The 17,332-nt window shown below is 42.0% G+C and overlaps 1 protein-coding gene across 1 annotated transcript in view; it reads left to right on the plus strand.

Moving 5' to 3' along the window:
* CPED1 (cadherin like and PC-esterase domain containing 1) overlaps positions 1 to 17,332 on the plus strand; it is a 328,476-nt gene that overhangs the window by 153,891 nt on the left and 157,253 nt on the right. Inside the window, exons 13-14 of the mRNA XM_075857143.1 lie at positions 717 to 746; positions 4,708 to 4,894. Of these exons, the coding sequence (XP_075713258.1) occupies positions 717 to 746; positions 4,708 to 4,894 (217 nt within the window). The remainder of the gene's footprint in view (positions 1 to 716; positions 747 to 4,707; positions 4,895 to 17,332) is intronic.

The raw sequence follows: 17,332 nt of genomic DNA on the forward strand, positions 1-17,332 counted from the left end.
ACGTACTGTGCAGACGACCTGTCATTTACGCGTCGTTGTTTGACAGCTGTCAAACGACGATGCGTAAATTGACTGCCTCGGCAAAGAAGTGCAGGGCACTTCTTTGCAACGTAATTTGAGCCGTTCTTCATTGAAGTCAATGAAGAGCAGCTCAAGATTTACGAGCGTCACAGACGCCTCGCATAATGCGAGGAGGAGCTTTTACGTCTGAAACGAGGCAGCTGTTTTCTCCTGAAAACAGTGTCTTTTCAGACGTAAAAGCCTCTCATCGTGTGCACATACCCTTAGTTTGCACGCAGCTGTACGGTGCTGTTTACATTTGAGTTCTTTTTTTTATTTTTTATATAAATCTACACTTACCAGTTATAATATTAATGTGTTATTTAGAGGGTTTTACAAGATTTTACATTGATATATCATTACATCAAAGTATAATCTGTAAAATCCCACCAAGGCCAACCCCTCACCCCCGCAATCAGTAGAATGAAAGTGCAGCGGCGCTCGCTGTAACGCTGCCGTCCCTTCACTGCAGTACATGGCATAGCGACACCCATATTAGTGTGGTCGTGCCTGGTACTGGAGCCACTCCCATTTAAGTGAATGGGGCTAGCTTGGCTTATTTCCAGTATTAGGCACAGCCGTAGGTTAGGCCATCAATGCAATATCCGGAAAACCTTTGAAAGCTTTTTAAGCTGTTTGTAATTTGTGTTTTGCAGTGACAAAAAAGTGGATGAACTGCAGTGACGGTAAGTGTATTTTGATATTCTAACCCATTGTCCATGGGGTTTGTGTGGTATCACAGTGCTATCTAAATGAATGGGGCTTAAAGAGGCTCTGTCACCAGATTATAAGTGTCCTATCTCCTACATAATATGATCAGCACTGTAATGTAGATAACAACAGTGTTATTTGTTTTCAAAAACGATCATTTTTGAGCAAGTTATGAGCAATTTTAGATTTATGCTAATTACTTTCTTAATGCCCAACTGGGCGTTTTTTAAATTTTGACCAAGTGGGCATTGTGAAGAGAAGTGTATGACACTGACCAATCAGCGTCATACACTTCTCTCCATTCATGTTCATTTGTACTCAGCACACCGTGATCTTGCGAGTTCACGCTGTGCTGTCACATACACCCACATTAACTTTACTGAAGATTCTTGAGAGTGAATAGACATTGCCTCCAGCCAGGACGCGATGTCTATTCACACTCCCGACACTTTGGTAAAGCTTGTGTGGGACTTAATAGCTGCACAGCGTGATCTCGCTGTGCTGTCATTCATAACATGATCTCGCGAGATCACGCTGTGCGGCTATTAAGTCCCACACAAGCTTTACCGAAGTGTCGGGAGTGTGAATAGACATCGTGTCCTGGCTGGAGGAGATGTCTATTCACTCTCAAGACACTTCAGTAAAGTTAATGTGGGTGTATGTAACAGCACAGCATGATTTCACAAGATCACGCTGTGCTGAGTACAAATGGACATGAATGGAGAGAAGTGTATGACGCTGATTGGTCATACACTTCTCTTTACAACGCCTACTTGGTGAAAAGTAAAAAAACGCCCAGTTGGGCATTAAGAAAGTAATTAAGTAATTAGCATAAATCTAAAATTGCTCATAACTTGGTCAAAAATGATCGTCTTTCAAAATAAAAAATACTGTTGTTATCTACATTACAGCGCCAATCTCCTTATGTTGGAGATAGGGCAATTATAATGTGGTGACAGAGCCTCTTTAATGGCTTTCCCAAACACAACCTGTGCACAAGAGTAATGCTGTGTCTGGCTAAAAGCAACATTTTTCTAATGTTATATCACCCCTTTAATCTCTCCTGTACAATTTAGAAAATTAGGGCTGGACTGTGATTGGTTGCTGTGATAATCGAGGACAGTTTTTATATTTCTCTAAACTGTACAGGTACAAACAAGTTGAAGCATAAGCGAAAAATTTCAAAAAGGCAAATAAGATATTACAAAGATGTAATATTTTACATGTGCTGTCTATAAAACTAATTTTGATAAATGGTGGAGCTTCACTTTGCATTTATATAAAAGGCTTTATAAAAGGCCCTAAAGTGAAATATACTATGGAGTTGTTTGCTCCAATCAGAAAAATAATGCCATGTAGTTATAATATTTGCATTGTCTTAATGACAAGCTTTTAAACTGATTATTCATTATTTACATTGCGTTTCTGATGGGAACCCACTGCAGAGAAACATTTTACAGTATTTACCATACATTTTCCAAATGGTGGTGACAATAGTTTTGTCTTAGAGAAACAGAGATTTAAAGGGTTGTCCAGTTTCAGCAAATTAATGTTATTTTGTTTAGTATAAACGTTATCCAATTTTACCATATACTTTTGGCATCTCTGGAGCTCATAATCACAAAATGGCTAATGCCCTAGTGCCCTCCCTTTAAGAAAGTTGAAGTAATGTCATGCCCAATATGTGAATAAACATGTAAAGTTAATAAAATAAATTTATATACCACCTTACATAGTCAATACTTGCATGACAGCACGGAAAGTTGTTTCTAATATTCAACTTCTGAGAAAAAGTGTACAAAGCAACAGAGAAAGGGAAGAGAGTGAAGAGAGCAATAGGAAAGATGCATATGCCACTCCAAAAGAAGGGAGTGGCATACAGCTGCTTTGTATTCTGGATACAGAGCAGCTGTATAGTGCGCCGAGACCTGAATCCATCAGATGAGCAGCACTGATGAGTTCAGTGTCAGCGGGTCCTTCGTGTCTCTGACACGAACGATCCACCTGTTATTGATCACATCTAAGTTATAAACGTTGATACGCTGACACTGAACCCATCAGTGCCGCTGATCTGATGTATTCAGGTCTGTATACAGTATACAAAGCAGATGTATCTCAAAGAGTAAAAATAATTTTTAATAAAAAGTATTTAGAAATTTGCACAAAACATACTGATAGACAATTTTATTAAAAAAACCAAAACTATTTCAAAGGTGCACATAGCCTTTAAAGGTTATGTAAACTTTTGTAGCCTTTCCCTCATTTTATTTACTGCATGTGTTTATAAATGTTTTTCAAAAAGACATTTATTAAAAATGTTATTTAGTTTTATAACTGTAGCTTCTATGTATCCAATATGGATAGAAAGTGCATAACGCTGCTGTAAGTCAAATCCGTCAGTCACCTGCACTAACAGCTTTTCTTACATCAGCTCGTATGTGCTGATTATAACACTAATACCGATCAAATCTAAGTTCATTAAATTAAATTTGTCTATGAGAAAGAAGTTTACATAGCCTTTAACCACTTCCCAAAAGCGAAAGGTTATTCCATTCTTAAGGCCCCATTACACAGTCTAATAATCGTCAGAACGAGCATTCTTTTGATATTGATTATTGGCTAGTGTAAACAGGGCAGTGATCAGTCAACAAACCAGCAAACGCTTGTTGTTGGCTGATCGCATCTTTTATGCAGCCTGTAAAATGATCGCTGTCGGAAGTACATCTCCCAATGTAAACAGGCGATGTCTTGCCAACAATAATGCATATGATGTGGACTGAAAGATCATAGTAATAATCGTTCGTCCCCATACAGTATACGTATACATCGGAAATATTGCTTCTGACGCAGGGCTCTAACGTATGTGGTATATGTTTTTTGTGGGATTCCTCCGCATGGAAAAGTGTAGTCGACTACGCTGTTCTATACAGTAAAAAAAATGTATACTGACGTATACCAGCCTGGAAAAACTCTTTTGGTCTCAGTCAGGTGAATGGAACCCTCTGAATATGTATGGCGTATATTCTAGGAGCTTTTACCGGTGTATACAACAAATGTAGGTCTCAAGCATGATGTGAACAGAGCCTTATTTACGCATACTATACTTAGCTAATGTCAGCCCTGAAGGCAAGGAACCACCACCTAGGAGGTGCTGCAGAATTCAAGCCATGTTTAACTCATTATATATTGTGAAAGCGATTGCATTAGATAAGTGATAGTGGAACCTTATGTATATGCAACAATTATCAAGCATCAGCTAGTATGTAAGGACATTTTAGAAAGAAAGGAAAGGTAATCCAGCGCTGATAGGAGTTTAAAAAGGAAGGATAGTTCCCACTTTTATTGGCAAAATCATTAAAAATTGAAGAAGAGACGCAGTCTCAAGGCAGGAGTAGTGAGGGTATATACCCAAGCCTATGCGTTTCGAACGCAATCGGCGTTCTTAATCATGGCAAATTAATGATTTTGCCAATAAAAGTGGGAACTATCCTTCCTTTTTAAACTCCTATCAGCGCTGGATTACCTTTCCTTTCTTTCTGCATCACACACCGCGGGCCGTCGCGGGGATCCGAGCGAGATATCCGGAGACGCAGAACCGGTGAGCTGGAGGTTTCCTCCCTTTCTATTTACTGTAAGGAAATTTTAGTTATTGTAGGGAGAGGCAGTATTAAATTGTTGTTTCCGGCATTGTAATTCTTTGCAATGTTTCTGGATGTTTGTTTTTAGCAGATTTAATAATGAATAAAAACTTTGTCAAAGTTGCTCCTCTACAGTTATTGGGTAATGGGTTTCCATCTCCTATTCTTGCTGTTCTGCAAGTCATTTACTTATGTTTTACATGATGGCGTTAATTGTTTCAGTCAAGGAACAAATGCTGGCAAGCCATGTTATATTTCCTATAATACCAACTCATCGCTCCTTTGTGTCTTGGAACAGATAATGATACACTATCTTACATCAGTCATATCTTCAGCAATCCTCCTCTGGACTTGACTCCTGAATTCAATCCAAAGATCAAAGACTACTATGCAGAGCTTCCATTTGATGTAGTGACAGTGGAAATTGGAGCAGAGCCTACAAATTGCAAAAGCCAAGTGCACCTGGATGACAAGAATGGACCACGGTAAGCAATGAATAGTGTTTATAGAGACCAGAAAAAGTGAAAATAAACATAAGTATTGTGGGTCATCCTACATTTCTATTTTAGGCTATTGTATATATTTGTAGTGTAATTGCTCCCTTTATGAATGTGATCGGTCACATAAAAGAGCAAGGAAGCTTTGGGTTACTGCAAATGCCATGTGAACCAGTCGGCAGAATAAATCCTACTGCAGAATAAATCTCCTCCCCCTGAGATGCTGGACCACACTGGTCTCTCCTCCTGCTTTCCGGTCTTAAAGGGCCAGAGCGCACACAAGGAAATTCACCCTAATCCCGGGACTTTAAAAGGAACCCTGTCCACTTCCACTTTGCCTGAGCAATGTTGTGTTTTTCGAGTGTTTGTAATGCAAATGGTTCCTTATCTGTATCCTGCATCCTGTATCCCATATCCAGTATCTGTGTCTCCATTGTCCGAGACGACTTCTGTGTTCAAGTCCACTGTCCGACACGACTTCTGTGTTCAAGTCAAGTGTCCAAGACTATGTCACCATCTGTGTCTGGCGTCCTTGCCAAGTACAGTGTCTTGTCTGAGACGTCTTCTGTGCAGGGCCGGCGTTATGGGGCAAACAGTGCAATTGCGCAGTGCCCCTATCCTCTCAGGGCCCCCTGCCCACTATAGCAGCCATAGCGGCTGCTTACGGAACCTGCAGCATGATGGGGTCTGGCACGTAATATTTATCAGCTGGTCTGCAGCGGCCCCTTCATGCCCGGTGGCGTTGCTAGCATCGGGGTGCCCTGGTGCTAGCGACTGCCACATTCAATTGTAATTGCATCCTCAGGAGGCAGATACAATTGAATGCTATAGGCTGCCTGCCACGTTAGGCCTGCAGTCTATAAACACTGAAACAGAATCCCTGCGTAGGCCGGCGTGATGACGTCACTTTATCAAGGTCCTACGCAAGGGTTCTGTCTGGAAGCTGTGGAGCGCACTGTCCGTTGTGGGAACGAGGCTTGGTAAGGGTTTTTGTGGGCGGTGCAGCACTATCTACAAGAGGGGGCTGTGTGGCACTATCTACAAGGGGGTGGCTGTGTGGCACTATGTACAATGGGGGACTGTGTGGCACTATCTACAAAGGGGAGCTGTGTGGCACTATATACAGAGGGAGGGCTGTGTGGCACTATCTACAAGAAGGGTGTGGCACTATCTACAAGGGGGGCTGTGTGGCACTGTCTACAAGGGGGCTGTGTGGCACTATCTACAAGGGTCCCGTCTGGCACTACCTACAAGGGGGGTGTGGCACTATCTACAAGGGGGGGCTGTGCGGCGCCATCTACAACTAGGGGCTGTGCGGCATCATCTACAAGGAGGGGCTGTGTGTGGCGCCATCTACAAGGGGGGGCTGTGTGTGGCGCCATCTACAAGGGGGGCTGTGTGTGGCGCCATCTACAAGGGGTGACTGTGTGTGGCGCCATCTACAAGAGGGGCTGTGTATGACGCTATCTACATGGGGCTGTGTGGAGCTAACTACAGTGGACGCTGTGACACTGTCTACATGGGGCACAAAGGGGGCATAATTACTGTGGGGGAACAAAGGTGGCATTACTGTGGTGGCACAAATGGGGCATGGTTACTGAGGGGCCACTTTTATTGTGTCGAGCACTATGGGATCATTATTAACATCTGGTGCACTGTGGATTACGAGTTTGTTTAGAGGAATGGGTATAGGTGGGGAGGGTTCTGGAAAAGCGAGAAACCAACATGTCTGTGTGTCAAATTCTGCAGAGACGAGTCGTGGCTGGAATAAGTCGTCACAGTGGTCTGGGTCGGATGGAGAAAAAAAAGGAAAGTGAACGACTCTAATCAGAGAAAACATCACCTGTGAGTCACTAGATATAAATGTGCTGTATTCACTTATATTGTCTGCAGAGCTCCTGTGTATAACTGGCATCTACCACTATATGGTAGTAATATTGGTCTTTGTATAGTGTTTTTTTTTATTAAGTAACAGTATGGGGGTAATATTCAGTCACTATGTAATTATGCTGTATTATTTGGACCGTATATTGTGTTATTATTGGTAATATTGGTCTTATAATAGAGAGTTGTGTTCAGTAAAAGTATGCAAGTAACATTTTGTCAGGCATAGTGGTTTGATCTAATAAATTTACATGTACATATATTGTTCTTTTGTGTGAGGGGGGCATATGGTTTGGGGCTTGCAACACTCCTGGATGCGCTAGAAATCAGCGATGCAGTTCTCTGCACACCGCCTTCTGAATTGATGGCATTATTGATACAGTAATTCAGCATTTGGGGCCCCACTTTTAACTTTACCCAGGGCCATAATTTGTCTAAAACTGGCCCTGCTTCTGTGTTCAAGTCAATTGTACGAGACGACTTCTGTGTTCAAGTCGAGTATCCAAGACAAGTTCCGATAGTCCAGCACAAGCCATCTTCCGTTAGTCTGACACCAGCCTGCTTCTGATTATCCGGCATATGCCAGCAACCCAGGTACTTTCTCCCTAGTGACTGCCATTGACATTTTGTTTAATCAGCTGCTACTCCACTATGGTCGAGCAGCCCAGTGGGTCCACATACCCCACACCCCATAGCCGTGACAGTTTTCCTAGGCCATGGACCCCGCTGGTCAATCCAATACACCGGTCCAAGCAATGCAAGCAGATATGCGAGATCTCCAAGCATGCCAGGATCAGCTTCCGCTAGTGGTCAATGCTATTGCCACACGCTTGGATCTTCCTTCTGTTGCTGCCCAACCTACTCCACTGCCCGCCAGCATTCCACTCAGTTCTGGGTCTGGAATTTCATTGCCACTTCCACCTCGTTACAATGGAGATGCATTAGCTGTAGGGGCTTTCTCAACAAGTGCAAGATCCACTTCCAGTTGCACGCACACCTCTTTCCCTCTGGTCTTTCCAAGTTTGCCTTTATTGCCTCCCTCCTCTCTGGCAAAGCTCTGGCATCGGTGAACCCTATTTGGGAACGTGAGGGGCCAGAAGCTACCAACCTACAGCTATTCCTGGAAAATTTTTGCACAGTATTTGAAGAACCAGGCCGAGCGTCTTCTGCAGCTGCTATACTTTTAACTCTCCACCAAGGGGAGTCAACGGTATTAGAGTACACCATCCTGTTCTGTACTTTGGCAGCAGAGCTTGCCTGGAATAATGAGGCCTTGGTGGCAACCTTCTGGCAAGGATTAGCTCCTCAAATAAAGCTGGCAGCCCGAGATCTTCCATCTTCCTTGGATGCCCTAATTCTTCTGGCTACACGGATCAACATGAGGTTCCAAGAACGCGCCCAGGAAGCTCATAGGAAAAAAAGGTCCTACAGACTGGCACCTATGTTTCAAAGACTTCTGCTACATCATTCGGTTGTTGTCCCTGAGGAGCCGATGTAGGTGGGCAGACTCAGGCTGTCTTGCCAGGAGCGGCAGCACGTTCAGACGTTCAGCAGCATTATGTCTATACTGTGGCCATAAGGGTCATTTTGTGTACCAATGCCCCCGGAAGCCGGGAAACTCTAGCACCTAGGATTGGTAGGAGAGACTACCCTACGTGGATTGACACCAATTGCAAAATTCTCTCCCAAGCTATCAATTCCTGTGACAATCTACACTGGTGAAGGATCATACTATATTCCTGCTTATCTTGTTCCGGAGCAGACCTTCTCCACTTGCCCACAATTCCTCTGGAGAAACCTCTTGCGGTCGCTTCTGTGAATGGTCAACTTCTGCCTGATCCAATTCTTTGGAATATTTCCTCAAAAGCGACCACATAGAGATTAGTGAAGACTGATGCATATTTAGAACCCTTCACATTCCCTTTATGTTGAATTTAAAATTTCTCATTGAAAACAAAATAATTAGGGTTTAAAATAAACTTCAAACTAGCCACAATAATTTTTTGTTGCTTCATGGGAATGAGAGTATCGCCCTTTGAAAAATCATGCACATCAGCTATTCCTTGTTCGTAAGGTATGTTTGTATATAAAGTGGTCACATTTACTGGACTCTTTAGCACACAATGAGCATGGATTAAAGGGGTTATCCGATGGTATAAAATTATTCTGCATTGTATTTATACCTAAAATATGGACTACTTACTAAATAATTTCTTTAATGAAATATGCGCCGTCCCCCGTTCTTCTTTACAGTCACGTGGTACAGGAAATACTGTCATTTCTTCCTCTGCTGTGACGCTCCGACACGGCATCATGTGTTCGCGGGATGTCTCTCCCTCCAGTCTGTGTCGGGTAGTCATTGATCACATAACCACAGGGGGCTAGAACAGTGTAAAATTTACTGCCTCTTCTGGTCATGTGATTGACTGAAATTAAATACTAGAGAGGCGGGTCGGAGAGCGGAAAAACCAGGGCTAGTGGGGAAAGAGGACATGCACCTGCGGCTTGCAATCTGCTAAATCTTTTATCTCAACGATGTGCTGGATGTCTAGAGGCTGCACGAAGAAGAGTTGCAGAAGCGCCACCCAGCGGCCAGGAGGGACGAGGAACAGAAGCTCACTATGCTGGTCAGCTGGCAGTAATTGTCAGCTTCACATCTGTATGGGTCTAGTGAGCAGTGGGGGTGGGTTCTGGCATGGAGACTTGGAGTGTCTCTCTCCAGAGCTCAGTGCTGGTGTCTCTGAGTATCTAAAGTCGACAACATCACATCACCTCGGGATGTCTTCCCCTCAAGTCTGTGTTGACTCGTCATCGAGCTCTACCAGAGCTGGAGGGGAAAGAGGAGGATACCGGGATTTGGAGTCTTTCAGCACGCTGGAACACTAAGTCCCACCTCTAAACCAGGAAGTTGAACAGCAGCACTGGTGTAATATCGGGAATGAGCAGGTAATGAAATAAACTTTTTCTAAAGAATTATACTGGAAGGATGCTAAATAGACTTTACAGGGTTTTTGGGCTAATTTTTTTTTCTTTAAATAGCCGTCAGATAACCCCTTAAACCCCTTGAAGCCATGTTTTGTTTTTTTGTTTTCACTCCCTGCATTCCAAGAGCCATAACTTTTGTTTTTTTAGTCAATGGAGTGGAGTGAAAGCTTATTTTTTTGCAGGAGTAGTGGAATTTTCTATTAGCACTATTTAAGTACCATATAATGTACTTTAGAACTGAAAAAAAAAATCTTTGTGGGATGGAATTGGGAAAAAAATGCAATTTCGCCATTTCTTTTTGAGGTTTTTTTTACATCTTTTACTGTGCGGTAAAAACGACAACTTAACTTTATTCTGCTGGTCAATTAGATTACGGCGATACCAAACTTATATAGTTTTTTTTACTACTTTTACACAGAAAAAAATATTTGTTAAAAAAAATAATTGTCGCCATAATCTGAAAACCATAACTTTTTTATTTTTTCACCGATTGAGCAGTGTGAGGGCTCATTTTTTGCGGAACGAGCTGTAGTTATTATTGGTACCATTTTTTGGTATATGCGGCTTTTAGGTCACCTTTTATTAAAAAAAATAAGTGCGCTAGTTCAGACTTTTACATACACGGCAATACCAATTTTGTTTATTATTTTACATTACTTTAGAGGAAAAATAGGAAAATGATTTTTTTCAAATGTCAATATTTTTATACTTTTTGTGTACTACTGAAAAATTCATTTAAAGAGGCTCTGTCACCACATTATAAGTGCCCTATCTCCTACATAATGTGATTGGCGCTGTAATGTAGATAACAACAGTGTTTTTTATTTTGAAGAACAATCATTTTTGAGCAAGTTATGAGCAATTTGAGATTTATGCTAATTACTTTCTTAATGCCCAACTGGGCGTTTTTTAACTTTTGACCAAGTAGGCGTTGTAAAGAAATGTGTATGACGCTGAACAATCAGCATCATACACTTCTCTCCATTCATGTCCATTTGTACTCCGCACAGCGTGATCTCGCTAAATCATGCTCTGCTGTCACATATACCCACATTAAAGGCATGGTGTCGCCCCAAAAACATGTTTTTTTTTTAAAATTTAAACATTTAGTGTGTGGGTGATTAAACATTGTTCAAATTTTTTTTATTTTTTTCGCGAGTCAGGAAATATTATAAATTTTTTCAAATTTATAATACTACCCATTTTTGGTCACTAGATGGAGCTGTTTGGAGCTAGTTCCCAAAATTGCAGCATTGCAACATTGGGTTAAAAGCTATCGCTCTAGTGAGCTCTCAGCAATCCCCCCTCCTTTATCCTGGCTAGTGCCGGGATAAACGAGGGGTTTGAAAGGTTTAACCTCCTACACTGTGTGTCGCCATTTTTTGAGGTAACCCACAGTGTAGTAGGTTTACATGCAGTAGTAAACACACACAAACACTAACATACATTGAAATCGCTTACCTGCTCCTGCCGCCGCGGCCCGTCCGCTCCCTTTGCTGCCGCTGTTCCATGTGCACTTGTCCGGAAGCCGCGACCGGAAGTAGTAATATTACTGTCCAGCCGCGACTTCCGGTCCACGGGAAAATGGCGCCGGACGGCGCCAATTTCGAATAGGACTGTGTGGGAGCGGCGCATGCGCAGTTCCCACACAGACGCCGTACACGGCAGTCAATGGGACGGGAGCCGTTCGCAGTCCCTATGGGACTGTGGCTGCCGTATTCCATGTCTGTGTGTGTCGTTAATCGACACACACAGAAATGGAACAAAAAATGGCAGCCCCCATAGGGAAGAAAAAGTGTGAAAATAAGAAACAGTAAAACACAAACACACAAATGAAAATAAACGTTTATATTAAGGCACTAACATCTTTAACATATAAACAAATTATTTGTGATGACACTGTTCCTTTAACTTTACTGAAGTGTCTTGAGAGTGAATAGACATCATCTCGAGCCAGGACGCAATGTCTATTCACACTCCCGACACTTTGGTAAAGCTTGTGTGGGACTTACTCATAACTTGCTAAAAAATGATCGTTTTTCAAAATAAAAAACACTGTTGTTTTTTTACTAGCGCTGATCAGATTATGTAGGAGATAGGGCACTTATAATGTGGTGACAGAGCCTCTTTAACTATATTTTCCATTTTTTATTCGTCCCCCTAGGGGATTTGAATCAGCAATGTCAGATTGCTGGTTCAATACACCGCAATACTAATGTATGACAGTGTATTGTAATTCTTACAGGCTCCTTTTAAGCCCTACCAAAGGCAGCGCTTAACAGTAGAAGAAAGAAGGCAGAACTGGGGGCCTTTATTAGGCCCCCGGCGTACCATGATAACCATCGGCACTCCACGATCGCGTTTCAGGGGACCAATGGGCTGTCAGTTGGGGACACCCCCTCCTTCTAACGGCTTAGATGCCGTGGTCGCTAAGGACTGTGGCATCTAAGTGGTTAAATAGCCAGGATCAGAGCGATCTCTGTTGCTGACCGTTAGTGCAAGGTGTCAGCTGTAATACATAGCTAACACCCGCAGCGTACTTCCAAAATGGGGAATCTCCCTATCCATTCTCTATATGGTATAGCAATGGGGTGCACTATGGGGCATCTTTGCAAGGAACATGAAAAAAATTGTAATTGGCTGAATTCATTTTACAATTTTTGACATTGTCTTGTCCCCAAACCCACTATTTTCAGGCTCATCAAAACTTTTGACTCATGATATAAGTTATATAAGGGGGGAAAACATACTAAACAGTATTTAAAATTTAAAATGTCATCTTCCCTAAAAAATGTCACTTGTTATCCAGTGATTAGAAACATCAGCACACTATGGGTGTAACACAAAATGAAAAAAAAAGGAAGGAATGGATTATTAACCCCTTCCCGCTGTGGCCACTTTTGACCTTCCTGACAGAGCCTCATATTTCAAATCTGACATGTTTCACTTTATGTGGTAATAACTTCTGTCATGGGGTTCGTTAGATTAATACACGATCAACAGAGCCAGTGACGACAGGGCAACTCCAACAGGGTTTATTGCATCCAAAGCTGACAGAACAAGTCACGTTCAATGCAAGAACAACACACAGTCCACAAGATAAGGTGATCACAGGAACATCTTCAGAGCGCTGGCCTCAGCTTCAGCTCTCCTAAAGGTCTAAATCCAGAAGCTCTCCATCCTCCCCAGGACAAGCCCTTATATCCACCTTAGAACTCGCTGACACTCCAGTGTCATCCTCATCCATGTTGGAAGACTGTGCGCCTGGAGAGTCCATACTGACCGTAATATCCACAACATCATTGGACAAAGACAAATCAGACAAATCAGGTAACAATACAGTTGGGTTCCTCAACCTCTTGGAAATCCTGGGGTGAAGGGAATGCAGGAAACACATCGCCAGGAGAAGCACAAACATCATTGCTCACTAGTGGGGCTGTATCGTGTGACTTAACCTCAGTTGGGCTTTCAGAACTGGCACTGGTGATCTCAGTAGCAAAGGTTTCAGGAGGTCCAGTGCTAGCCATATCGCCTGTGTCCTCATCATCCACACCAGTGCTAGTTATATCTCCTGTATCTTTATCATCCACACGAATGCTAGCCACATCTCCTGCATCTTCATCATCCACAGGACCCGTTTCTGCAGATACACTGACATTCTCTGTATTCACTCCTTCCGGTCCTGAATCAAGCCCAAAATCCTTTACTTTTTCCTGGTGCTCCCATGTCTTATGGTATAAGCTGCCCACAGACGTCACATCACTCACCTCAGGACACTCTGGAGCCTTCTCTGGAGATTTGCAGCGATCCGAGCCTGGAGCACCTGCACAATCCTTATAACACTGTGCTGGCCGTTCACACCATGTTTGCGGCACCTCTCGCTCCGCTGTTGCCAGACACCAATTCCAGTCCCAGTCCCAGAACTTATCATCCTTGGAGGCCAAACATCCCAGAGCATCCATGGTCTCCTGGTGCAACTCCCGAGCTCGCACAAGAACTTGTTCCTTCCTTGCCATAGTCAAAGCCTTATCCCAAGCCCAGCGTTCAATGTCTTCTGTAAACTTTGGTCCAAGGCAGTCCATTGCCTCCTGGTAAAACACAATTGCTCTCCTCACGATAGACATCCTGGTGTTCAGACCTCTGTCCATCTCTCCTGCACTCTGTTGATCCCACTTCTGACACCAGTTGTCATGGGGTTCGTTAGGTTAATACACGATCAACAGAGCCAGTGACGACAGGGCAACTCCAACAGGGTTTATTGCATCCAAAGCTGACAGAACAAGTCACGTTCAAGGCAAGAACAACACACAGTCCACAAGATAAGATGATCACAGGAACATCTTCAGAGCTTCTGGATTTAGACCTTTAGGAGAGCTGAAGCTGAGGCCAGCGCTCTGAAGATGTTCCTGTGATCACCTTATCTTGTGGACTGTGTGTTGTTCTTGCATTGAACGTGACTTGTTCTGTCAGCTTTGGATGCAATAAACCCTGTTGGAGTTGCCCTGTCGTCACTGGCTCTGTTGATCGTGTATTGACCTAACGAACCCCATGACAACTTCAGAATGCTTTTACCTAGCCAAGCGATTCTAAGATTGTTTTCTCGTGACACATTGGACTTAACATAAAGTCAAACTGCCAAAATTTGGTCGATACATTCAGTATTTAATTGTAAAAAACACCAAAATTTGGCGAAAAAATTGCAAAAATTTGCATTTTTCTCAATTTTATTATATCTGCTTGTAAGACAGGTAGTTATACCACACAAAATAGTTGCTAATTAACATCCCACATATGTCTTCTTTAGATTGGTATAGTTTTTTGAAGATCCTTTTATTTTTGTAGGACATTACAAGGCTTAAAATTTCTCACATTTTAAAGAAAATTTCAAAGGCCTGTTTTTACAGAGGCTAGTTCAGTTGTGAAGTGGCTTTGAGGGCCTTATATATTAGAAACCCCCAATAAGTAAACCCAATTTTAAAAACGTCACCCCTCAAAGTATTCAAAACAGCATTTAGAAAGTTTCTTTATTTCACATTAATTAAATAGGGGTGAAATATACAAATTTAATTTTGTTTTGCAGAGATTCACTTTTAATCAATTTTTTGGTAATACAGAAGGTTTTACCAAAGAAACGCAACTCAATATTTATTGCCTAGATTGCTACCATTTTTAGAAATATCCCACATGTGGCCCTAGTGTGGAAATGGACTGAAACACCGACCTCAGAAGCAAAGGAGCACCTGGTGAATTTTGGGGCCTCCTTTTTATTAGAATATATTTTAGGCACCATGTCAAGATTGAAGAGTTCTTTCGTTGCCAAAACAGTGGAAATCCCCCAAATGTGACCCCATTTGGAAAACTACACCCTCAAGGAATTTATCTTGGTGTATAGTGAGCATTTTGACCCCAAATGTTTTTTGCAGAAATTATTGGAAGTAGGCCGTAACAATTAAAATCGACATTTTTGACAAAGAAAATTTAGCTTTAGCTAATGTTTCTTTTCATTTCCACCAGGACTAAAGGAGAAAAAGCATGACAACATTTGTAAAGCAATTTCTTCCGAGTATGGTAACACCCCATATGTGGTTATAAACGGCTGTTTACATATATGGGAAGGTTCAGAGGAAAAGGAGTGGTATTTGACTTTTGGAGCATAGATTTTGCTGGAATGGTTTGCGGACGCCATGTCGCATCCGCAAAACTCCTGATGTACCAAAAAAAGTGACCCCATTTTGGAAACTACACCCCTAAAGACATTTATCAAGGGGTGTAGTGAGAGTTTAGACCCCACAGGTGTTTTTCAGAAATGAATACGCAGTGGATAATGCAAAGTGAAAATTTCAATTTTTCCACTAATATGCCTATTCACCGCACAATATGTTGTGCCCAGCTTGTGCCACTGGAGAATCTTACCCCATAAAATATCAAGTGGGTTCTTCCGGGTATGGTAATTTCTTACATATGGACGTAAACTGCTGTTTGGGCACACTGTACGGCTAAGAAGGGAAGGAGCGCCATTTGGAGTGTGGATTTTGCTTGGTAGTAGTTTTGTTTGAGTATTACTGGTATTTCAGTATATAATGTGGGGCATATGTAATCTGTGTGGAGTACATCAGGGTATAATAAGAGGGTGTAATAATGGGGTAAATAATACAATTATCCATAGATGTGTGGTACGCTGTGAAGCAATCTGTTATGCATAGGCCAGTGTGGCACTGATAAACGGTGTCCTTTTCTTATCCCCCTTTTGTAACTCTGCACATTTGGGGACTTTTTCTCCTTTGTAGTTTGTGAAATTTTGCTGGGAAAGTATTTCCCTCGTATAATACGGACGACCGTCGCCTCGTCTTCAGCAATTGTGCTTTGTCCCTTCTCTTTCTAGTTCCTAAATACTATAGCCCTGAAACTGAAGGAATGTCTGCACATCAGGATGTTTTTTCATCACCGCATTACTAGTGCCAAAACTTTTTTATTTTTCAGTTGATGGAGCAGTGTGTGGGCTTGTTTTTTTGCAAGAGAAGCTGTAGATTTTATTGGTACCATTTTGGGACACATACGACTTTTTGATCACTTTTTATTTCATTTTTTTCAAGAGGAAATGAACAAAAACAAGCAATTCTGGAACAGTTTTTTTATTGTTTTTTTTCCGGCATTCACCGTGCGCCATAAATTGAATGTTAACTTTATTTAGTTTTTTACATGTATTGCAGCTTTTGAACAATAAAATAATTTTTTTTTTTAAATAATTTGTTTTCTGTGTCGCCATATTCTAAGACCCATAACGTTTTTATTTTTGTGTGGACAAAGCTGTGTCAGGGATTTTTGTTTTGCGGGAAGGGCTGACTTTTTTATTGGTATTATTTTGGAGTAAATGTGACTTTTTGATCACTTTTTACTCAAATTTTTTGGGAGGAAATGTGACCTAAAAACAGTGATTCTGGCGTTGTTTTTCTTTTGTTTTACGGCGTTCACCGTGTGGGATAAATTACATAATAGTTTTATAGTTTGGGTCGTTTTGGACGCGGCGATACCAATTATGTATAGTTTTGTTTTTTGTTTTTTTCCAATAATAAAAGTTTTCTTATGGGAAAAAAGGCAGTTTGTCTTTTTTTTTCTTTTTTGCTCGAAACTTGTATTTTTTTATTTTTTTTACAACATTTTTGTTAACTTTTTTTTAACTTTTTTAGACCTGAAGCCCCGATCGCCATTCTAATAAACTGCACTACATACATAGTGCAGTATATTAGAACTGTCAGTTATTCACAGACAGCAAGCCAATGAGGACCCTGCTCCGGCGGGTCCTCATTAGCTTCCATACAAGGCAGACATGGATGTTATTTGGCCTCTGGTTGCCATGGCAACACAGCGATTGAGTCCCTGGGGTGCCAGTCGGGTAAAACCCCCTCAAATGCTGCGCTCTCTATTGAGCGCAGCATCTGAGGGGTTAATTGGCCGGTTTGGAGAATAGCCCCGGTTCTGGCCGTTACCAGAGGGTGTCAGCAGTAATATACAGTTGACACCCCAAGGTCATGGTGCAGGTTCCGCTTCGGAGCCTGC

Source organism: Rhinoderma darwinii, chromosome 3 (genome assembly GCF_050947455.1).
Source record: "Rhinoderma darwinii isolate aRhiDar2 chromosome 3, aRhiDar2.hap1, whole genome shotgun sequence".
Taxonomy (NCBI): Eukaryota; Metazoa; Chordata; class Amphibia; order Anura; family Rhinodermatidae; genus Rhinoderma; species Rhinoderma darwinii.